General features: G+C 37.6%; 2 protein-coding genes across 2 annotated transcripts; both read right to left on the bottom strand.

The window, feature by feature from the left end:
- Nucleotides 1-11734: 11734 nt before the first annotated feature.
- LOC148046277 (vomeronasal type-2 receptor 26-like) lies at nucleotides 11735-17793 on the bottom strand. Its single transcript, XM_087714653.1, has 4 exons — nucleotides 17701-17793; nucleotides 15607-15834; nucleotides 15020-15146; nucleotides 11735-12636 (listed from the first exon to the last, which is right to left on the bottom strand). Exons 1-4 carry the CDS (start codon nucleotides 17791-17793, stop codon nucleotides 11735-11737), a joined length of 1350 nt encoding a protein of 449 aa, XP_087570779.1.
- A 750-nt stretch (nucleotides 17794-18543) lies between these two features.
- On the bottom strand, nucleotides 18544-23051 carry LOC148046276 (vomeronasal type-2 receptor 26-like). Its single transcript, XM_087714652.1, has 3 exons — nucleotides 22861-23051; nucleotides 21837-22128; nucleotides 18544-19431 (listed from the first exon to the last, which is right to left on the bottom strand). Exons 1-3 carry the CDS (start codon nucleotides 23049-23051, stop codon nucleotides 18544-18546), a joined length of 1371 nt encoding a protein of 456 aa, XP_087570778.1.
- Between the last annotated feature and the right edge of the window lie 569 nt (nucleotides 23052-23620).

The following is a 23620-nucleotide window of genomic DNA, read 5'->3' as shown; positions in this document are numbered from 1 at the left end:
CTAAACTGCTTCCAGACCCTACCCACGAGATGCCTGTCCTCCTCATTGACTGTCTTGAGGCTGGTCCTGTGTTATCTTGTGATGTCATCTGTCACTCAGCAAAAGACTCTACATTCTGACAGGTTTTAAGCTGGGTGTGGAGGAGCTGGCCAAAGGGACCTATGGGGTCTGAATTTAAAATGTTTTACTGCAAACGTGATGAATTGTCTGTAATAAATGGTTTTTTACTGGGGGGTGTGTGTCATTGTTCCACCCAAACTGCGCATTGCAGTATTAGAGGCTTTACACATAGGGCATCCTGGAATTGTCAGGATGAAATCTTTGGCCAGGAGTTACGTGTGGTGGCCTAACATGGGCAGGGAGATAGAAGAATGGGTAGCTACCTGCACACCATGCCAGGAGTCCAGACCAGCTCCCCCAGAGGCGCCTGCGAAGGAGTGGGAGCGACCTCAAGCACCATGGTCTAGGGTGCACATAGATTTTCTGGCCCAGTTCATGGCCAGACCTTTATGGTAGTTGTGGACACCTACTCGAAATGGCTAGAAGTATTCCTCATGACCTCCACCACGGCAGAAGTGGTCATCAAGGCACTACGGAGACTTTGCTCCACTCACGGCCTGCCCAATGTCTTAGTCTCTGACAATGGGCCCCAATTTAAGCCCATGCAATTCGAGATCTATTTAACAGAAGAGGGAATCAAACATGCCCTGGTTGCTCCATTCCATCCGGCTACCAATGGTCAGGCGGAGAGAATGGTGAGATCTGCAAAAGAAGCCCTATCCAGGATGGGCCCGGGAGATTGGCAAACATGGGTTGATCAATTCCTCCTCATACAGCACATTACGCCAAGTGCTACCAATGGTAGAAGCCCTTCTGAGCTTCTAATGGGTCACTGACTAAGGTCCCACTTAGACCGGCTACACCCAAACTACTCTGCTGCATCGCCCCCAGATTTGATCGGCAAAATAAGAAACTTTAGCATAGGGGATCACGTTTATGCCCACAACTATGCTGGGGGAACTATGTATGTATGTATGTATGTATGTATGTATGTATGTATGTATGTATGTATGTATTTATTTATTTATTTATTTATTTATTTATTTATTTAATTTGTTTGCCGCCCACTCTCAGAGAGACTCAGGGCGGCTTACAAGTAAAAAAGGGGAAGGGAAGGACATACTAAAACAAGACAACATTAAAAGATCCACAACATTCACAAGTTAGGATGGGGCTGGACAAATTCAACAGCCACTGGTCTGACGGAACAGCCAGGTCTTGGTCGCTTTGCAGAAGGCCGGAAGGGTAGTAAGGGTCCGGATCTCCACGGGGAGATCATTCCATAGGGCCGGAGCAGCAACAGAGAAGGACCTCCCGCGGGGGGGTCGCCAGCCGACATTGACTGGCAGATGGAATCCGGAGGAGGCCTAATCTGTGGGATCTTATAGGCCTCAGGGAGGTAATTGGCAGGAGGCGGTCTCTCAAGTAACCAGGTCCGATATCATGTAGGGCTTTAAAAGTAATGACTAGCACTTTGAAGTGTGTCCGGAGACCAATGGGTAGCCAGTGCAGCTCCCAGAGGATAGGTGTGACATGGGTGTACCTAGGTATGCCCACAATCACTTGCGTGGCTGCATTCTGGACTAACTGGAGTCTTCGAACACTCTTCAAGGACAGCCCCATGTAGAGCGTGTTACAGTAATCCAGTCTCTTTGGATTCCTGCCACAGTAATAGGCATCACCGGATCTCGCTCTTACCTATTAGAGCCCGAGGACGGTCAAAATTGGAGACAGCACATTGACCAACTCTGTGGCTGCATCTCCAAGTCCAATCTTAGGCAACCAGAGGTAACTCCTGCATGAGTTATCCAAAGCCCTACTCAAAAGGAGCACAAATTCACTCCTTCCACAGATAACTCAATCCCGAAGGTACTGGGGCACTTATCTGAAATTGTTGCAGGCCCACAGCGAGTTCCAAGTGAACCAGGTCCAGAAACTCCAGCCGCGGCTTGTGAGAAGTTCCAGGAACTTCCACCAGGCAAAGATGAGGAGACAACAGGTCCATCTGACCTGACTGAAGTACACCCACCAACTAAACTGCGCACGTCTGGGTGAGCCACTAGAAAGCCCTTCTACCTGTGTGACTATGGCACAAGTCGGTTGATCCAATCTAAGAGGGAAGGGGTGTTAGATATCAGAAACAGTACTAATGGTTTTCGCCAAGGTGCTCTCTTCAGGCAGGAACAGAGATTCAATCTGATTGGTCGAAGGGTCTGATAGCTCCCTATAAAAGGGCTGCTGTCAGACTCAACCTTCGCTGGATTGTACATAGTTGAATTGTGCTAACAAAGAGCTGTTTGTTACTCTGAAGCCTGAGTGTCCCTTCATACACCTGATGTCACTTCCAGTTTGCTTGTAGGGCTGGTTTTTGCTCTCCAAAGCCTTCAGGGAGGGCCTTCCGAAGCCTTCAGGGAGGGCAAAAACCAGCTCTACAGGGAATACAGAAGTTGAGGAATGGTGACTTCCGGTTTGTCCATAGGGTGGATTTTTGACCTCTGGAGCCCTCAGAGGCCTTCAGGGAGGGCCCCTGAAGGCTCCAGAGGGCAAAAACCAGCTCTACAGGGAATACAGAAGTTCAGGAATGGTGACTTCCGGTTTGTCCATAGGGCGGAATTTTGACCTCTGGAGCCCTCAGAGGCCTTCAGGAGGCTTCCCTGAAGGCTCTGGAAGGCAGAAACTGACCCTATGAGCAAACTGGAAGTGACTTCCGAATTCCACCTAAGGCCATTTTTCGCCCTCCGGAGCCTTTAGAGAAATCCCCTGAAGGTTCCAGAGGTCAAAAGTCGGGCCTAGGGACAAACCAGAAGTCACCATTCCCGAACTTCTGGGTTCCCTGTAGGTCTGATTTTGCCCTCTGGAGGCTTCAGGGAAGCTCCTAAGGCTTCTGGAGGGTATCGCAGGGGGGAGGCTGTTTTTCCCCTCCCCAGGCTCCTAGAAAGCCTCTGGAGCCTGGGGAAGGCGAAAAAACAGAGGGGGAAAAGGCAAAAGTGGAAGGGGGAGGTCACTGATCACAAGCATGCATGCATGCTGGTGGGCATGTGTGCATAGCATTATGGGTATGACACACTGGCACATGCCACCCCTCTGTTCCCCCCGCTTTTGGCACGGCAGCCAAAAAAGGTTCACAATCACTGCTATGTACAGTTGGTTGACAAACCTCTTAAGCATACAAGATAATGAACTGCAATATGTTACTAAAGATTAATTTTCTTTAAGAAGTCCACACTTGGACTTCTTTCCCAAAATTCTAGGTACAGTCAATGATGAACAGGTTTCACCTGGACATTGCCATAATGGAAAAATCGTACTAGGATAACTGAATTCCCTCAATGCTGGCTGATTATTAATGGACAAAAAGTACACATGCACATAAGCAAGAAAATACTTTTAATCATGTTGAACTCATTGTCAATGTTGGAAACATTGTGCAATTTAATACAACACAATAATTAAAACTTAATGTTTTTCAAGATTCATACATGATAGAGTAATTCTGAAAGTATATTTGTAATAATCACCATAGGATTTTTTTTAGAAAACAAAACCTTTGAAAAAATGTTGTCTAGTGTAACAGATACTTCTTTAAATCTTGGATGATTTCAGTTCTGTTTAATTAAACCCAATAAACTGAGGTGTCTTCTTCCAGTCACTAACTGACCTCTGAAAATATTAGAGCATTTATTGACTAGCCTCATTCAAGGTTTACTTACTCATGTTTCTTCTTCACCAAAATGTCTCTGACAAATTCCAGAAAGATGGTAACCTATACTAGACATTGAGATTCTTCTCATCATGAAGGAAGCAATAATGAAAGAAAAGTGAATGAGCTTCAGCAAATATGCTGAAAAAGAGAATGCCAAGAACTGATGAGAAAAGGTAAGATATATTAGAATGTTTGAAAAATGCAGAACAATTAAATAAAATCACTTTCTGAGAGGGACATTTTCATGAATATTCTACTAGAAATGCAAAAATCTAGATTAAAAATGTTTGATCTAAAAAGAAAGAGATTAATTACTCTTTTCTTCTCATTAGTTGTGCCCTTTTGTTCAGGTGTGGCCTAAACACAATCATATAATTTTTTTTGCGGGGGGAGGGGATGCAAACCAGAAGCACAGCACTGGAGGCTAGGATGGAAAAGATCTCCACAGCTTTGTTGAGTTGAGTTGAAGTTGAGTTGAAGTTGAATTGAAGTTGAATCAACTCTGTATGGAAAGTTCGAGATTTCTATCATAAGATTCTGAAAGTGGGGCACCTTGAACCATCGGGATATGGAGAAAAACCACGAGCAGGACAAGAGAAACAGCAAACTACACAATTACCAGACAAAATGTATTATCTCCCCCTCCCGGAAGGGCAAGGGGTTAAGGAACAAAGATCTAACCATATGACCACCAGACAAACAGAAAAACAAATCACAACGCAACAATCTCCACAATCATCGGCCATTGATCAAGGAGCTACAGCAACAAGCTCAGAAGCTGTGGGAGGAGCCAGACCAAAGGTGAGACAGGCCATGCGGGAGGCTCTAAAAAAGCTTCAGGCAACCAAAAATGACAACTAAGATTTTGACATGGAATGTTAATGGACTGAATTCTCCACAGAAGAGAAAGAAAATATTTCATTATCTTAAACAGTCTAAGAACGACATAATTTGTTTGCAGGAAACTCATATCAAAACAACTGATCAAAAATATTTGTTCAATCCCAAACTTGGTCAACATTTTGTGACCTCTGCTACGGAAAAAAAAATGGTATAGTAGTATATTTAAGGAAAGACATTAAAGCCGAGCTAATCGAAGCAGATCCCTTTGGAAGATATATCGTATTAGATTTAATCTTAGAAGGGAAAAAGACATTGCTTTTGGGAATTTATGCTCCTAATCAACAACAAGATGGATTTTATAGAAATCTCCATGCTAAATTAGTACAGTGGGACTTTAAGTCGTGCATACTATTGGGTGATTGGAATGGCGTGATTGACACCAAAAGAGATAAGAAGACATCTCGCCCGAATACTAAATTCCGAGCTTAATTACCCAAATCCTTTTTTGACATGATGGACGACTTTGAACTGCGAGACGTTTGGTGTGAAAGGCATGCAGAAGAATATGACTTTACCTTCTTTTCCGACAGACATCAATCTTTTTCAAGGATCGATTTTATATTAATTACTATTGATTTACTTTCTAGGGTGAAGAGGACAAAGATTACGGCCAGAGTCCTTTCGGATCATAACCCAGTTTGGATGGAGCTGGGAAGGGTAGTTCAGGCAAGAAGGTCTTGGAGGCTGAATGAAAATTTATTCAGATATGAAAAGTATGTTAATGATTGTAAAAAAATTGTTATCTGAATACTTTGTTTTTAACATGAATAAGGGTACACCTATGGAATATGTATGGGATGCAAGCAAAGCCTATATGAGAGGAGTATTGATAAATATAAACAAAATACATAGACATAAACAAGGGCAAAAATGTAAAGAATTGGAAGAGGAAATTAAAGGGAAAGAGCAGGAATTAATGCTGAACCCGGGTGATACAAAGACTAAAGAAGCAATTTCCATATTAAAATCTCAATTTGATATGCTGATCTCTGACCAGGTAGCCACCAGTTTATTATATGCCAAACATAATACTTTCTGCAATGCAAATAAACCCGGTAGGTGGTTGGCTTATCAGATTAGGAAAAAAAGGAAAACTCGAAATGTATCCAAATTGTGTTACAGAGGGAAGGAAGTGTTTCAACAGGAAGAGATCCAAAAAGGATTTCGAGAATTTTTTACAGAGTTGTATAAAGGGGACAAAATTAGGGACTTAGACATAAATAAATACTTAGATAAAGAGAAAATCCCCCTAGTTAGCGAAGAACATAGGTATAGGTTGAACCAACAAATAACCTCTGGGGAAATCCTGCAGGTAATCAAACAATTAAAGCTAGGGAAAGCACCAGGTACAGATGGCTTAACAGCTGTTTATTATAAAAACTTACAGTTAGAAATGGTAGAACCTCTTAGAGAATTATTTAATAAAATTCAATCGGAAGGTAAAGTGCCCCCTTCATGGAAGACAGCGTTCATATCGTTGATACCCAAAGAAGACCAAGATCTTACTCAGCCGAAAAATTATAGACCTATTTCATTACTTAATGTAGATTATAAAATTTTTACTAAAATATTAGCAAATAGGTTAATGGTGGTTATCCAACAACTGATACATACTGACCAAACAGGTTTTATACAGGGCAGACAGATGAAGAGCAATGTCAGGTTAATTATTAATGCTTTAGAATACTTGGGAAAGAACAATCAAATCCCTGCCGCATTCATATTTTTGGATGCTGAGAAAGCCTTTGATCGAGTCAATTGGCAATTTTTGTTGAAGATACTGCAAAAAATGCAGATAGGAGATGGCTTTTTAAGGTCAATTGGTGCAATATATCAGCAGCAAAAAGCCCAAATTATAGTCAATGGAAGTTTAACAGATTCCTTTCAAATAGAAAAAGGTACAAGACAGGGTTGTCCTTTGTCCCCACTATTGTTTATTATAACTTTGGAAGTATTGTTGAATAAGATACGGGGCTTGGATGCTTTAAAAGGGATCAAGATCAGACAGCAAGAATACAGAGTCCGAGCCTTTGCGGACGACTTGGTTATAATATTGAAACAACCGCAGGAATCCAGTAAGGTCTTAATGAATATGATTAATCAATATGGTCAAGTCTCTGGATTTAAAATTAATTTAGGAAAAACCAAAATATTAGCAATGAATATGAATACCAAACAGAAGGAAGAATTGGGAGTGATGTTAGGATGTGAGGTTGTTAAAAAAGTCAAATATCTTGGAGTTAATATTTTAACTTCAAATGGGAAATTATACAAGCATAATTATGAACCACTCTGGCATAGTATACAAACGGAGATGAAAAGGTGGGAGAAACTGCATTTATCTTTGCTGGGAAGGATAGCGGCAGTGAAAATGAATATTTTACCAAAAATTTTATTTTTGTTTCAAATGTTACCAATACTCAAAAGAGATGTGAATCTTTTAGAATGGCAGAAGGGTATCAACAAATTTGTATGGGCAGGAAAGAAGCCGAGGGTAAAGATGAAAATAATGCAAGATGTACGTGAAAGAGGAGGATTGAAATTACCAAACTTAAAATTATATTATGGTGCAGTGGTCTTATCTGCAATTAGTGATTGGATCCATTTAACCAATGACAGAATATTGAATATTGAGGGACATGATTTGGTATATGGTTGGCATGCTTACTTGTTATTTAACAAAAAACTGGATAAGAATTTCAAAAATCATATTTTAAGAAATGCCTTATTGCGGGTTTGGAAAAAATATCAACATAAACTAAATGACAAATTGCCCATATGGGCAATTCCTAGACATACAATTGAAAATATGAATATAGAACAAAAACACGATAGAACCACTTATAGACAACTCCTTATTATAGAAAGAGGGGTGTTGCAATTAAAATCCTTAGAGCTACTTAAAAAAGAGAAGGTAGTTCAAACGTGGTTTCAGTATGGCCAATTACAGGCCAGGTGGAAAATAGACCAAAAAACAGGCTTTGTAAAAGCTGAGGATAACTTGTTTAAACAAATAAGAGATCAAAGTTTGATGCACATAAAGAGGATATATAATGTATTAATACAGATGGATTCAGAAACGGAAATGGTTAAAGACTGTATGATAAAATGGGCTCAGAATATTGAAGAACCTATAATGCTGGACACATGGGAAAAAATATGGGTAAGAAATGTAAAATTTACACAAGCACAAAATCTGAGAGAAAATTTTTATAAGATGTTTTATAGATGGCACTTAGATCCCAAAAAGCTTGCTTCTATGTATTCAAATGTTCAGCCTAAATGTTGGAGATGTGGTTCTTTTGATGCTACGTATTTTCATATATGGTGGACATGTCGTAATGTTAAGGCATTTTGGATAAAAATTTGGTGGATCCTGCAAAATATCTTCAAAAAAAGGATAAAATTCACTCCCCAGCTGTTTTTACTAGGTATATGTATTGACTTTGCAGCAGTAGAGATTAATTTGGTTCTGTATTTAATAATGGCAGCAAGACTCTTGGTGGCGCAATACTGGAAGAAGAAAGACCTGCCTACAATTCAAGAATGGACTTTGAAGGTTATAAACTTAGCCGAAATGGCAAAAATTTCAGCATATCTTAAAGAACATTCAAACGAGAGATATAAACGAGACTGGAAAAAATGGATTGATTATATACAAAGCAAATACGGGACTAAGAAACTCCAGATAGCTTATGCTTAAAATCAATAACAACTTAAACTGTTAAAAATTTGGGTAACAGCAAGAAGCTGAGTTCAATGTAGAGATATTTTAGACTGTGATTGTCAAAAAGTTATACCATGTATGGGCTCTGGGAAGTCGGGGGGAGGGAAGGGAGGTGGGGATCTAGGGGGAGGGGGAAATATAATATGTGTTAAATTTTAAAGCATGATTGCACTTGTATATTGTGGCTTTTTAATGCTAGTGTCAAAACAGAACAAACTGAATATATTGGAAGGTAATAGAAGAATACCGAAGGGAGGAGCTGAGTGAAAGAAGAAGGACGGTGGAGAGGGTGAGAGAGAGGAGGAGGAGAAGGAAGGGAGGGAAAGAGAGGGAGTGATAGGGTTAGGGTTAGATAGAGGGGGAGGGGAAGTAGGTGTAGAGGGGTATGAGAGAAGGAAGAATGAAAGTTGGAGGGGGTTGAAAGAGGGTGTATGGTGGGCTAAGGCGGTATATTGGGTTTGTATTGTAGGGGGCATTTTCTATAAAAGTGAGGGCTGTGTTTATTACCCAATGTTATATGCCTCGGTTATGCACAGTAAACATGTGATTGTATAGAATGAAATGGAAATAAAAAAGACTTGTGGAAGAAAAGATCTCCACAGCTACCATGTATGTCCCTTTGATTGATTTGATTTATTGCATTTCTATGCCGCCCTATTCCCAGAGGGACTCAGGGTGGCTCACAAAGCAAGTAGGGAGGGGGGGTATACAAACAGGAGGAAAAAAGACAACAGACAAACAACTACAACAATTTAAAAAACACTCAACAACCACACAATTTGAAGCTCAGGTATGCTGGGACAAAGGACAACCAAACACTACCAAAGATCAACATGCTAAAGGTGATGAACTTGGCTTCATTGAAACTGTCAGGCAATTTATTGGCAAGAAAAGCTCTGATGAAACTGGTAAGAGCCATGAGACTCATATAGCCAAGGACACAATAAAACATGGTCACAGAGCCTTCATTACATTGCAGGATAATTTCTTCAGTCACTGAGATCATATCAATATCTGGAAAGGGGGGAGTGACTGTCAACTACAGAGTGCAAATGTCTGCTAGAATCAGGGAGCAGGAAATAACAATGGAAGTAGTTAATTTTTCCCAACCCATTTTCTCATTCTGGATCCTGGTTTGGTGGCCATAAAAGCCAGAACCACTGTGATGGTCTTTGCCAAGATAGAAGTAACAGCCACTGAGAAGACCATTCCAAAAGTTGTTTGTCTTAGGAGACAGGTAAACTTTCCTAGTTGTCCAATGAATAGCAGTGCTGAAAGGAAGCAGAGCAGGAGGGTGATGAGGAGAGTGTAAGTCATATCCCAGTTGTTGGCTACCACAATGGGAGCATTATGGTGCCTTATAAATGCTCCAAGCACAAAAAACATTAATCATAGAAAAAGAAAGTGAGAGACAGGCCAGACTGATCCCTAAGGGTTCTTTGTATCTCAAGAAACTGATACTTTTAGGAATACAAAAATTATGTTTTTTGTTTGGGTAGTATTTGTCTTTGCATCTCGAACATTTATTTCTGTCTAAAAAAGAAAACAAATGATGTGATGTTTTTCTCATACATATTATGTACCTAACCGTCATGCATAGTCATAAAGTTAATATATTATTATAAATATATAATTATAGATTATAAAAAAATCCTGCTAAATTTTATTGACACACAAGTTGTGTTTCATAATATTTGACATTTGTTTTATTAATATATCATTTATATATTACTTGACAAATGGAATGAAAGAAATATCTGCTAATAAATTATGAAAAAATGTTTTAATTTATCTTTTTTATGTGTACAGAACATATATATTTTATATGAGTAACTAAGAACTATAGTATATTGGCCCTTAGTGTATTCTCTGGATAAGATAATGTATCTTGCATTAAATAGCAAGAGGCTGCTGTCACCCCTCCCCCCCCATTCAGGCTCTTATAGCCTCCAGGCATTGACCAAGTACTTAAGCAGCAGAATTTGTTTAGTTTTTTATTTATTTAACTCTGGACAGCTTATAATAGAAATGTTATATTTGATGGATGTGTAAGTAGCCCAAACAATTTTGGACAGAAAAACATATTAATTCAGAGAAGTTTAGAGATTAAACTACATCTAAAACAAGAGCCGTTTTTTGTGGGGGGGGACACACGAATGGACAAACAACTGGAAAAAGTCATGGAACTTTGATTTTATATAAGAAAACAAATGTTTTCACATAAAATTTTTCATCTAAAGGAAAAGTTTTATATAAGGGCCCTTCCCAAGCTCCGTTTTCACTGTCACAAGGTTGCAGGAAGCCGTTGCAGTCAAAAATGGAGCTTGGGAGTCCTTTTTGCTAGATGAGCATTGGGCTACCACAGGAACGCCAGACACGAGTGAGGTTGAGCTGTTCATGCCCACACTGGCCACGTCCACCTTTGCCCCACCCCCCTGAGATCAAACACAACCCTTATATGGTTCTCAATTAAATTGAGTTTGATACCCCTGCCCTGAAGCCTTTGAATATACAAGTAATTCCCATTTAGTCATTCAATTGGGATAGGAAACTTTACCACCAAGTGGAAAATCATGTGACTACAGCAGACATATGATCTTACTTTCCCTTCTATTGTTAAACGGAGTGACACAGATGCTAAGTGGGAAAAATAAAATGCTTGTGACTTAGAATTTTGCTACTGGTTTACAACAAACTCTGCTTGTTGTAAGCTAGTTGTGACTGGCATTCATGTGCCTAACGGGCATTCATGTGGCTGTAGGAATGCTTAAATGTGAGGATTGTTTGCAGAGCTGTATTTTTACCCTGCTGTAATTTCAAGCAGTCTTTATGGGTGTTGGGATCCCTAAGCAGCCAGGTCCTGTGGTCTACTTGTAAGGAACAGTTATCTGTAGCACATGTAGGCATTCACCCTTCCTCTCTTTATCTGAAAAGATTCCAAGAAACTGAATAACCATAAGTCTCTTGGTTTTTGCTGTGGTCGTTGTTCATCTTTAACTCACCATATTTCCCCTGGAGATCTGCTAACCAAAATGTCTTTAACAGTTAACAGCCCAAAGGTTAACAAAAAAAATATCTTAGACTACAATGGCCAATGTTCAAGATTGAAGCTACTATACATAGATTATACAGCTGAATGTGCTTCAGAAAAGATGCTTAAAAGACAAGTTAATGTCTCAACAACTGAAACAAAGAATCAGGGTACATACTTTCCCCTTAGTTAAATCTTCGAAAAATTATATAAATCAGGATTGCAGATGGATATTTCTATGAATATTCTATATTGTTTAGAAATCTAGATTAAAAACTTTTGATTGAGGATGACAGAGAGTGGTTATTAATCACCCTTTTTTTCTCATTATTTGTTCCTTGTTGTTCAAGTCTGGCCTAAACACAATGATATAACATTTGGGGAAAAAGATGCAGCCCAGCAGCCCAGCACCTGAAGCATAGATGGAAAAGATCTCCACAGCCACCATGTATTTCCCTTTGGAACTCAGGTATGCTGGGACAAAGGTCAGCCAAACACTACAAAAGACCAACATACTGAAGGTGATGAACTTGGCTTCATTGAAACTGTCAGGTAATTTCCTGGCAAGAAAAGCTGTGATGAAACTGATAAGAGCCAGGAAAGCCATGTAGCCAAGAACACAATAAAACATGGTCACAGAGCCTTCATTACATTGCAGGATAATTTCTTCAATAACCGTGATCATATCAACATCTGGGAAGGGGGGAGCTCTTGCCAGCCACAAAATACAGATGCTTGTTTGAATCAGGGAGCAGGAAACAATGATGGAATTAGATATTTTTTTCCCCACCCACTTACTCATCTTGGATCCTGGTTTGGTGGCCATAAAAGCCAGAACCACCGTGATGGTTTTTGCCAAGACAGAAGAAACAGCCACTGAAAAGACTATACCAAAAATAGCTTGTCGGAGTAGACAGGTAAATCTTCCTGGTTGGCCAATGAAGAGCAGTGCCGAAAGGAAGCAGAGCAGGAGGGCAATGAGGAGTGTATAGGAGAGATCCCGGTTGTTGGCTATGACGATGGGAGTGTTGTGGTGTCTCATAAATACTCCAAGCACAAAAACAGTAGAAAAAGAAAAAGAAAAAGCAAGGCAGGCTAAACTGATTCCTAATGGTTCTTCATAAGTCAAGAAACTAATAGTTTTTGGAATACAAAAATCATGTTTCTTGTTTGGATAGAATTTGTCTTTGCATTTAGAACACTCATTTCTATCTGAAAAAAAAGATTGATATGTTATCCTCATGTATGGTCTGCATTTCTACATTTGCATTATTGCTATAGTATATATTATCATACAGATAATTTTTAATCAAGGTAATGCCAACAAGTACGTTTCCTAAAGAAATCCCTTTAACTAATATCTGAAAAACTTCTAAAGAGATAGAGCCTAATTCCAGGTGGATAAGAGGGCTAAGGGTAATATAAGAAACCCATATTAGGAACTTTGAATATTTGGACTGGATAGCTTCTAACCTAGAACTTTGCAACTTTGCAACTTTAATAAGATTTGTATGCCGCCCACTCCCTGGGGACATCCCTAAAAGTACAGATGTGAAGAGTATGTCCTGCTAATCTCAGGGACACTGCAAAGTCCCTGATTGATCCAAGAGAATCTTTTTTTGCTGGCGACAGAAGCACAGCCATTGAAGCTGCTGAAGTTGGGACAGCTCCGGAACGAGAGGAAAACAGAAAGAGAAAGTGTGTCCATCTGGTGAGGAAATCTTATTATAATAAAAGAGACTACCCACAAAAAAATTAAAGCTAAATTTGAAAACAGAAGAGAACAAGCAGTGAAATTAATGTACATTAGACATCCTTCATTTAAAAAAAAAATTCTTTTATGGATGGAACTTTTGCAAATGTTTCCTAGTCTTTAAATTGAATGGATTAGTTTTTCTTCTACTACTTTTTATATTTTTTTATACCTATGGATTATTATTTTTTCTTATTTTTATAATGCTGGATTGGATGGTTTTTTTTTTTTTTTGCTCCATTTAACAATTTAGTTTTCTTTCAGCCTGGAATATAAAGCAAATATAAAAGGAATACAAAGAGGGCTGTAATAACAGAGGAAAAGGAAGTAACACTGCCACTTGAAGGCTGGAGGCTTGGAAAGCTTGGAAATATTTTCTATTCTTTTTTTTCTTTGGTCATTTGATTTTGCATTTCAAGGTTCCTCAGCTTGTTTACAGAGAGTGATAGTGAGAAGAGCATGGGTTGTTTATACAATGCTGCTAATCTTTCTTAGACACATGAAATGCTTTCTGGAGAATATTAAGACATGAATGTGTGAAAATGTTTGTTTGCAGATGATACCATGTTTTGGGCTAAAAAACTTAAGTTCTGCTTAATTTTTGCCATCAGGCAACAAAGAATATAGACTTGAAAATTAATACAAATTTTTGCAAGTGACCCATAAATGGCAAAAGATCAGAGCAAATAGATAATTGAAAGAATATTGGCTAAAAAAGATAATATTGATGGTGAAAAGTCAAGATATATAAATGTTGGGAGAATGTTAAAAGAAAGAAAGTCTATATATAAGCGTGCATGAACATGCACACAAACACACACATACACACACACAGACACTTTTGCCCATGCTGTTTTATAGAAATAGAAGATATGTATGTCAGGAGAAACATTTCTTTGTCTATGAAATCTAAAAGGCCATTTTTTATGATTCTGGAGGGCATACAACTGAAAAATAGAAAATCAGTCTAGTAAAAGGTGGTGTTAACCTATGAAACATTAATGTAATTTCAACCAGAAAGCTTCTACTTCCCTAACACAGAGTCTAGCTTGTTACCAAGCTTGTTTTAAAAACAGTAAGGTTAAGGCTACTCAAACTACTAGAGAGATAGTATTTCAAGAAGGCAGAAACTGGGGTAGAGAAACTTCTGGATTCCATTAGATATCATTGTTTTGAAGATGGGATCTGACGCATGTAAATGAAAATTATCTAGACCAGTGGTCACAGGGGATCCTTGAAGATTTGAAAAAAATGTTATGATACAAATCTTGAGTTAAATCATGGGGGGTCCATGGCCGTGGTCTGTAGCCACCAAAGTTATTTAATGTGATGAAAACCATTGGTTTAGAAAAGTTTATATATTTATGGTAAACAAAAAAAGTGATGTAAATATTGTTCAGTGATGCTTGTGTATAGAACTTACAGAGATGGTTCATAAATAATTGGATGATAGCCCTCAGGGTGTGAATGGAGATCATTTAATGTAATTTAGAATAGAATAACAGAATTGAAGGGACCTTGGAAGTCTTCTATCCAATGCATTGCTCAGGCAGGAAACTTTATATTATTTCAGACAAATAGTTGTCCAATTTATCCACCACCACCACCACCACCACCACCACCACCACCACCACCACCACCATCATCATCATCATCATCATCATCATCATCATCATCTAATGGTCAATTTATATTTGACTCTTCCAGAGAGAATAAATGATTAATTTTCAGGTTGAGAAAACTTCCCCACATTTTAGAGTGAACACCATCTTGACTTTAATCAACATGTAATTAATTGTTTTATGGATAGAAAAAAATGAGGAGTAGATGAATATATCTTACCATTCTTGGTTGAAACCCTCCCTTCCGGGCATGGGATGCAGTCATAACAGCAAAATGGCTCCCCCTCTTTCACTTTTTTGCTGAACCCAGGATAACAGCTCTCACTGCAGGCAGAAACAGGTTTCACCTGGTGATTAAAGACAAACCTTATATATCTGGAGGCTTTTGGACTAGTGTCCATATTTGAAATGATGCAAACATGGCATGGGCATTTTTCCAGTTTAGGGGTAGAAATAATGGTTCAGAAAAGACTTTTATATTGCAAAAACACCAATATAAAGCTAAGTTAAATATACTTGTGTTTAGATTAAACAAATGCACTCATAAATTCTTATAATATTATTATATAATAATACTGTCATAATTACATTACATTACAATATTATTATATCATGAAAACACGATGCCTCACTAACTTTCACCTAGAAAAGTTAATGGTCAATTTTATTCATAATGCAATATGGGTTTAGAAGTTGCTTATGTGGAACTAACTCTATATAAAAAATTCCTTTTGTCCAATATGATAAAACTTCATAAATTAGAGAAAGCCTGTTGATTCAGAAATAAGGACAATAATTAAACTCTACCTGGTTAAACCAGCTGTGCCATGTTATCATCTCATCATTGATGGTTAATATTTTATCTGGATTGGCTGAATGGTCCACATTTCCAACTTTCACACGAAGAAATGACTTGTTCGGGAAAGGTATCATATTGATAATATCAAAGCCAGCTGCTACAATCCCATTCTGATCAAAGGAGATCTGTTCCCCGGCATTATTGTTAAAAGCCACACTTCTCAAAAAATATTGGAACTAAATTGAAAATAAAAACGCAAGAATTTTGGATTACAGACTCCATGCTGATAGAGAACTGAAATGTAGATATTTAGTCACGTTTTACTTCCTTCTCATTGTATTGCAATTAAAGAGAAGATGCAGTCAAAGATATAAATTAAAATAATTTGTTTATTTAAAACAAGGCAAGTAGGACAGAGACCTTTCAAATGTCAGGGCAGAGAATGTTCCAAAGGACAGGGACTGCCATGGAAAAGACATGCTTTCTAGTTTCCATAAGATGGTAATATTTAGGGGCAGGAACTACAGTAGGAGTGTTCCTACCCTATGTGACCTGGTAGGATGAATAGATGTACTTAGGGAAAGGGTGGCCCTTCAGATAACCTGGCCCTTTACCCCACAGGGCTTTAAAACTGTTGATCAACACTTTGAATTGCATCTGGAAGGAAACTAGAAGCTAGTCTTAAAGGGTAAAACCTAAAGTTTCTCAGTACTCTCCATCCAGATTCTTAGATCCCTAGATACCTGGTCAGCATCATCACAGTATCATTTGTCTGGTCATGTGTAGAAATCCTAAATAGAAGGACATACAGCTTGCGAAAAATTCCTGCACGCTTTACAGTTTACAGTTTATGGTTTATGACATTTTTTTTGGATAGGCCATTGATTTTATGATATTTTATGCTAACTGCTATGTAAATATTGTTATATTTAAATAAACACTGGTGGTTTTTATGTGAAAAGCATAAGCATTTTGCAATTTGGTGCTGTTTGGATGGGGATTGTGAATTTTCTTGCATTCTTACAATGCATGCTTACAATGACTATGAAAACAGATTAACTGATGCATATCTAGTGGCATACATTTTGCAACTACTAAGGCCGATGCTAGTGTTTTGTTAACATTTTTATTGTTTGTGGCCCTGAAAAGGACCGTTTATGTAACCAAACATGTTTACTAATATGAAATTCGCCAGTCCTTATTGCTTGTAACCAGGCGGCATTGTTTTGGCATAGACTGCATAAGCCTTTGCATGTGATCTTTGGTGACAATGTGGTTCCAGGCTGCAATAATGGATTCAATCAGCTCCTGCTTGGTCTTCAGATGCTTCTTGCTTATTTTTAACCAATCTTGGCCCACAAGTTTTCAATTGGGTTCAAATCCAGGCTCTGAGCTGGTCAATCCAGGAGTTGAATGCCAGGCTTCTTCATCCACTGCTGGAAGGACTTGGCTCGATGACAGGGAGCGTTGTCATCCTGGAAATAAAAATTCTTCCTTACAAGTTGCTGAGCATAAGGAAACATAGTCTTTCCAGGACTTCAACATACCGCTTGGAATTCATGATTCCCTGCATGATTTGTATCTGACCAATACCAGAAGCAGCGATACAGCCCCAGATCATCACGTGCAATGGATGCTTCACAGATAGATTCAGGCAGTACAGCCTAAATTATTCAGCTGGAAATCTTCTGACATACTTATTGCATTGATTCCCAGTCAAGTAGAAATTGCTCTTGTCACTGAAGATTACCTTGGCCCATTATTCATTAGTCCACTTGGCATACTTCTTGGCTCACGGACGTCAACGAGAGCAGTGAGCATCTGTGAGCAAAGGTTTACTTCAAATCCTGCAGCTTTTGAGCTCTCTGGCAAGCAGTCTGCAATGCATTGTGCTTGTACACACTTTTACACCATGTTTCACCCCAAATTCTTCTAATCTGAGGTGAGGTGAGCTTCCTGTCAGCCATTGAAATATGTTTCAGAGCCCGAGCTTGCTGTTTTGTCGTCTTTCTTGGTCTTCCGGAGTGGAGCCTGTCATCAACTGAATCAGTTATTTGGTATTTTTCAACCACTCTGTTCCCTGAGGTGCGATGGCATTTCACTCTCTTGGCTATTTCTGCACAGGAGTAATCCTCTTCATGAAGCACAATGATGCGATGCCACTTCTCAGTATTGATGAAAGCAAAGGCCTTCATCCTTGCCCACAGCCAGAGCTAAATTAAATTTCTCAATGCTTTTCATGCCTATTTATAGTCAGAGAGTATGACATTGATTGACTCATAGATTTAGCTTCTGTGCATTTTGATTGGTCAGCCAAAGCTCACTGCTGACTGGTGACTTTCAATCGTAACATTCTCAAAAATTCAAATTGTGTTTGTTTTAGCACATAAACTCACTTAAAACCTTAAAAAGACTTTGGCTATATAAATAAAAATTATGCATCTCAATCCAAATACAGAAATTTTCATCAAAGTACTAATTTTATATGGTTTCTATGAGTGAAAAGTTGATCAAACATGTAAATACAGTTTAAAACCGAAAGTGTGCAGGACTTTTCACACAGCTGTAGATCATCATTTTTGGTAAAAATGAGATAGAGTTGAGAGAATGGATTTGTTCCTTTCCCACAATCTCTTGTTTAATGCACAGAATAGAAAAAACAAACTAGAATGATTCTGACTTTTATGATAATAAAGATGTAGAAAAATATACATATATATTTCCATGTGAGGTTCATGGGGAATCCAAAATTAAAAAAGTTACAAGTTATCTAATAAAGGAGGAGAAACAAAATATATCAATGGATAATAAGCATGTAGTAGTTAATAGTTAAATAAGAAAAAAATCAATTAAAGAAGCACAACATTTTTATTGAAGCATTTTTCCCCAATTCTACAACATGGGAAATAGTCTAAATACAGATTCAAGGCTGCTATCATGCTTACTTATAGTACTTTTCCTAATGAGGATATTACCTGCCAGAAGTCTTGATGATGAATGTTTCTTTCTACTCTACCCACCATTGATCTCTCAGTATTTCTAGAGGATATAAAAGCATGTAAAGCATGAGCTATGGCATGAATAGCATTGTAGACACTGTAACTGTGGCCAGTGATGTCCATTTCAAAAAGAGTCCCAGGAAGGCTTTCCAAATCCTCTGTACCACGGCAAATATTCTCAGGCACATCACTCGTAACATTTGGGAATACACAGTCAAAGGCTTCTTGCCAGAACTGTCTGATAAAGCCATCTCCCTTTGCGGTGAAGGGGTTTTGCTTCCTAGCAAATGATCTGAACTCTGGTAGAGCAGTGGAGTGCACTATCAAGGAAAGGGCACCATCAATTATTTTGATATCCCAAGCACGCTGAAAAGGATTTAAACTGAACTCCACCTGTGCTGTTATTATCCACACAATACCTTTTGGTTTACTTCTCACCTCTTCTATATTAGGAACATACTGTATCCATAACAAATAGCTCAGAGCAAAGGATTCTCCATGGTAAAACAGTACATTGGTATTACCACCCATGACATGATCATAGATTTTTGCTGCCTGCTGAAGCATGCCTTCAAGGCTATTGAAATCAGTAATTTTGGGGACTTGTTGAATGAAAGAAACACAAATCCCATTTTTGGACAACAGAGGAACCATTGTTTCTACAAATTTTTCTCCCTGATCATTGTACATGATGAGGATCGCAATCCATGTCCAATTAAAATGTAGCAGTAGTGAAAGAATCCCTTTATACTGAAGTTCTTCTGGAGGAACCATCTGATAAAATGAAAGGCCTGGAGTTTTATCATTCATTATTGGAGCAGAGCCATAAATGAGCTGAGAGGAAAAGGAAAAGAAGATAAGAGCAGTATCTAGATATGATTTTCAAGTGTTCAAAACAATCAACATATATTGAATTAATAATCATTATACCAACCCTTGAAAACAGTCTTGAGTGCCAGACTGAGATGGGAATTCTGGAAAGGAATTCATTGCCTTCTTGAAATGAGAATTCCATTGAGATAGTGGTTCTGGAAAGTCTAATAGCGTGGAAGATATTGTAAGTCTGCTGAATGGCATTCAGTGATGCTCCAGATCTGGAGGAATTACTGATATGAATTTATCTAAAACCAAGGAGTAGATTCTTGGTAATTGCTGCTTCATATTTTCAAATATCAAAATAGACTATATAATCCTTGCTTTTCTACATGCAAAATCCAATAGTTTTGACTAAATGCACAGAAGAACAAGTAATTTGTATGTTGATGTACAATTTTAAAATGTTAGATTTCTACTATTGAAGGTAAAACAAAACTTCAGGAATTGTTACAGACCTTTTATATTATACTTCATAAACATTCATTTTGTTGTAAAATCATTCACTATATAAAAATAGAAAATGTAACTGTATAAAGAAATATCTAGCCACATATAAAATCACAGTGCAGTCTTCACATCCCATGGGGGAAAAAACAGCTCTGCCATATCTCGGAAACATTTGAGACACTAATAACTTATTACAAACCTTTAACATCCCTATAAGACCAAGATAGCAAAATAAATTGAGTGCATCATAAACATAACCAAAGACGTTTAGTTACAAAATATAAAGCATTCATATGGAATATATAATTTAAAGGCTAAGACTGGAATAAACTCTTGATTTGATTATGCAGGACAAATGTGTGAAGGTCAATTGGCAGTCAAAGACGTCATGAAATTTCTTCAATTTCAGAACAGAGATGGTTTCAACTGGGAGGTGATATACATTTTACATTAAACCATTAAACTATTAAACTTTACGTTAGTTACCCAGTTGGGATTCACTTCATGAAGTTATTCTTAATCAGACTGCTATTTATAAATATTAAAACAAAAACCAAATCAAGATCCAGAGACAGCAAACCAAGCTTTATACAACAATTTTCAAAACATTGAATAATTGGGCATTATGGGGGTCATAAGGTACAGAAGAAAAATGGCTAGACTTGTCTGAAACACAAAGATGCCAAATTTCAGAGAAGAGTTATATTTCTAGTTCGGAACTATTCACTATTTGACTCCGAATACTATTTACTATTTGAATATATTTAACTCCAAAAAACAAAATTGCATTGTGAAAGTACCAAGAGACATAAGACTGCATTATTACTGGAAAGACCCAGGTTGATGTAATGAAAGCTTATAATAAAAAAAAAGTCAAATTTACTTAAATTTAGAGCATTACGTATAAAATGAAGTGATAATGGATACATATATATGTTTGATAAGAGGAAAAGGATGTTTAAAAACTCTGTTATTAAATATAACCAATTTTTAATTAGAACATGTGATAAAGATATAATGTTACTGGATGATATTGGGAAGAGCTAATGGAATGTCATTATGTGATTTTGCTTTAAATCTGGAATATTTTATAGAAAAGGACATAAAAACAATTATAGTCAAATGAAGTTTGAAGTTTGATGATAGTAATATCTATAAATATACTTCATTTAAAATGTATGATTTGATATGAATTGTAGGTGATGACTGTGGAAGGGCTGCACAAAAGTTTTTGTAGCCAATCGACACACTTTCTACAATTTGTAATGGAAGATAGTTTTGTGGTTTGTGTGTGTGTGTGTTTTGTCTGTTTGTATTTATTCAAAAATTTTAAAAATTACAGATGTGGGCACACTGTAGTGTTGAGCCAGGTACTTTACCCTTCAGTAATGTAATGGGTTCTGGTGCATAACTTCTATTGGGTTGATTTTTATATTGAATGCTGCTAATCTTCCTTAGACACATGAAATGTTTTCTGGAGAATATTAAGACATGAATGTGTGAAAACGTTTGTTTGCAGATGATGCCCTGTTTTGGGCTAAAAAACCTAAGTTAAATTTAAGAAAAATGGCTAATCTTGTCTGAAACACAAAGATGCCAAATTTCAGAGAAGAGTTATATTTCTAGTTCAGAACTATTCACTATTTGACTCCGAATACTATTTACTATTTGAATATATTTAACCCTGAAAAACAAAATTGCATTGTGAAAGGACCATGTCATAAGTAGCATCACATTCCATGCAAGGATGTCCATTCTACCTGTGGGAGTTTAATACTTAACAGTCATTCACAGTCAATGAACATCTACATTATTTACTTGAATAGACTGTACATAACACTAAAAAACAAAGCTCAATTGTAAAAATGGGACACTAAAAGTAGAATGATCTTGGCATGCAAGAATGTTCAGGTTACCTGTGGAATCTTATAGATATCCAAGAGAGTTGCCACTTGAAGGGAGGTATCAGCATCCAGTCCTCCAATAACAGCTATGACTTTATTCTGGATGTTACATAAGTAGTTGGGGACCAGTGTCTCAGTTGCTGATAGGAGTAGCATGATGGCCTGATAAGTCCTTTGAGCATTGCAATAGCTGTCATAAATTTGGAAGCCCAGGGTGAGATTGGGTAAGATTTGTGGGTTTTCATTGATCTCCTTTATTGCAAACGCCAAAGTCAGGATTTGCTGGTAATTCTTAGGATTTCCACTACAATGAGAGTTGCATTACACATCAGAAAGGGATTCAAGAGGTTTGTACATTATAACATAGTCTAACATGCCAGCACCTTCTATAACAAGAAATCCTATCCTTCTGACATGGCAAAACTCAGCTATGAGGATGTAGCACATGTCCACATGTGTAGACAAGTGCAATTGTATAGGCATAAAGAATTCAATATTTTTTTCTGCAAGAAATCTGTGCAAGCAATTTCAGATATAAAAACAGGGAATGCCTGGAATCTACATATGTATATAATGTCCCTTTCAAAAAGGTAGACAGTGTTCTAGCACAGAGCCAGGCTTGTAGACACTCCTGTATTGTTAGTTGGAGTAGAAGAATTTACTGTGTGTTTGAAGGAGGCCATTGTTTTATTAGATACAAGGCAACTTAATATATTTTATTTAAGAGAACTATGTAGAAAAACGAATAAGAGGTGTAATCAACATTCCCAAGCTTGGCAATGGGCAATGTGGCAATGGCTGAGAATCATACTGGTAGGTGTGCATGCCCAGCTCTTTGGAGATACTCAGTCTTAGGAAGTTTGCTTTTATAACTTCATTCTTTTCCACAGTATATGTTGTTTGGGGGATTAAAAATGCTATTCTTAGCATCTCTTTAATTTCACCTCAACTTATTTTCTGATGGAAATTCTATAATTATTTTTGTTTGTCAGTCATAAATGCAGGAAAAATATAAATAAATAATTACGTTCCTTACAGAAACTGTCCAGGCAATGCTGCTGGAGGATAACCTTCAAAGGTGATTTTTTCAGAGACTGAATCAAGTTGAGATGAAATTCCACCAACCGTAAGGTCTCCTGGATGATGGTACTTGTGATGTGGAGGATATGGATGAAAGATGCTGCACCTCTGAGTTATGCATGCCACATTGGGACTCAATACTAGCATTAAGATCAATAAATTTTCCATCCCCATTACAAGGGCAAATCTCAAAGAAATTCTCTCATTCCTTAGGATAAAACCATTAGCAGTTTTTCCATTAACACATCCGGATTCTTTGTGTCTGAATCTTGATTTAACCAAGAACAGATGTGGGGAATCCTTTTTCACTCATAAGCTTGGTATGTTTCTCTTCAGCTTGAAATGATCCTGACATTTTAAGAGAAAGAGAGAAGGAACATGCTGCATCTTTTTTCTTAGTCTTTGTAATGGGCATTGAAATTCATTGGTATTTTGAGAATAGCAGATTTAATAATAGCAATTTAGATGCACAAACAAGAAGATAATTATTAAGCCAAAGTTCAGTCCCCTAGAGAAGACCTAAAGAAATTCTTTTTTTGGAGCTAACTTTTCTAATATTCCTATTCTTATGGGCATTGGGCAAGAATCATGAATGGGAATATCTGAGTGATTGAATATCACATTGATATTTTAAGAAAAGATTGATTGTATTTGTGGACAAAGTGATGATGCCAAGCAATATGCTTGATATTTTTAACAGTTTATTTGAGGTGGTA

This window comes from Thamnophis sirtalis, unplaced genomic scaffold, assembly GCF_051295495.1.
Source record: "Thamnophis sirtalis isolate CommonGarterSnake01/CBP01778 unplaced genomic scaffold, rThaSir2_p1.2 scaffold_4, whole genome shotgun sequence".
Lineage (NCBI taxonomy): Eukaryota > Metazoa > Chordata > Lepidosauria > Squamata > Natricidae > Thamnophis > Thamnophis sirtalis.
Note: the sequence above shows the minus strand (reverse complement) of the source record. Positions and strands in the feature narration are given on the sequence as shown.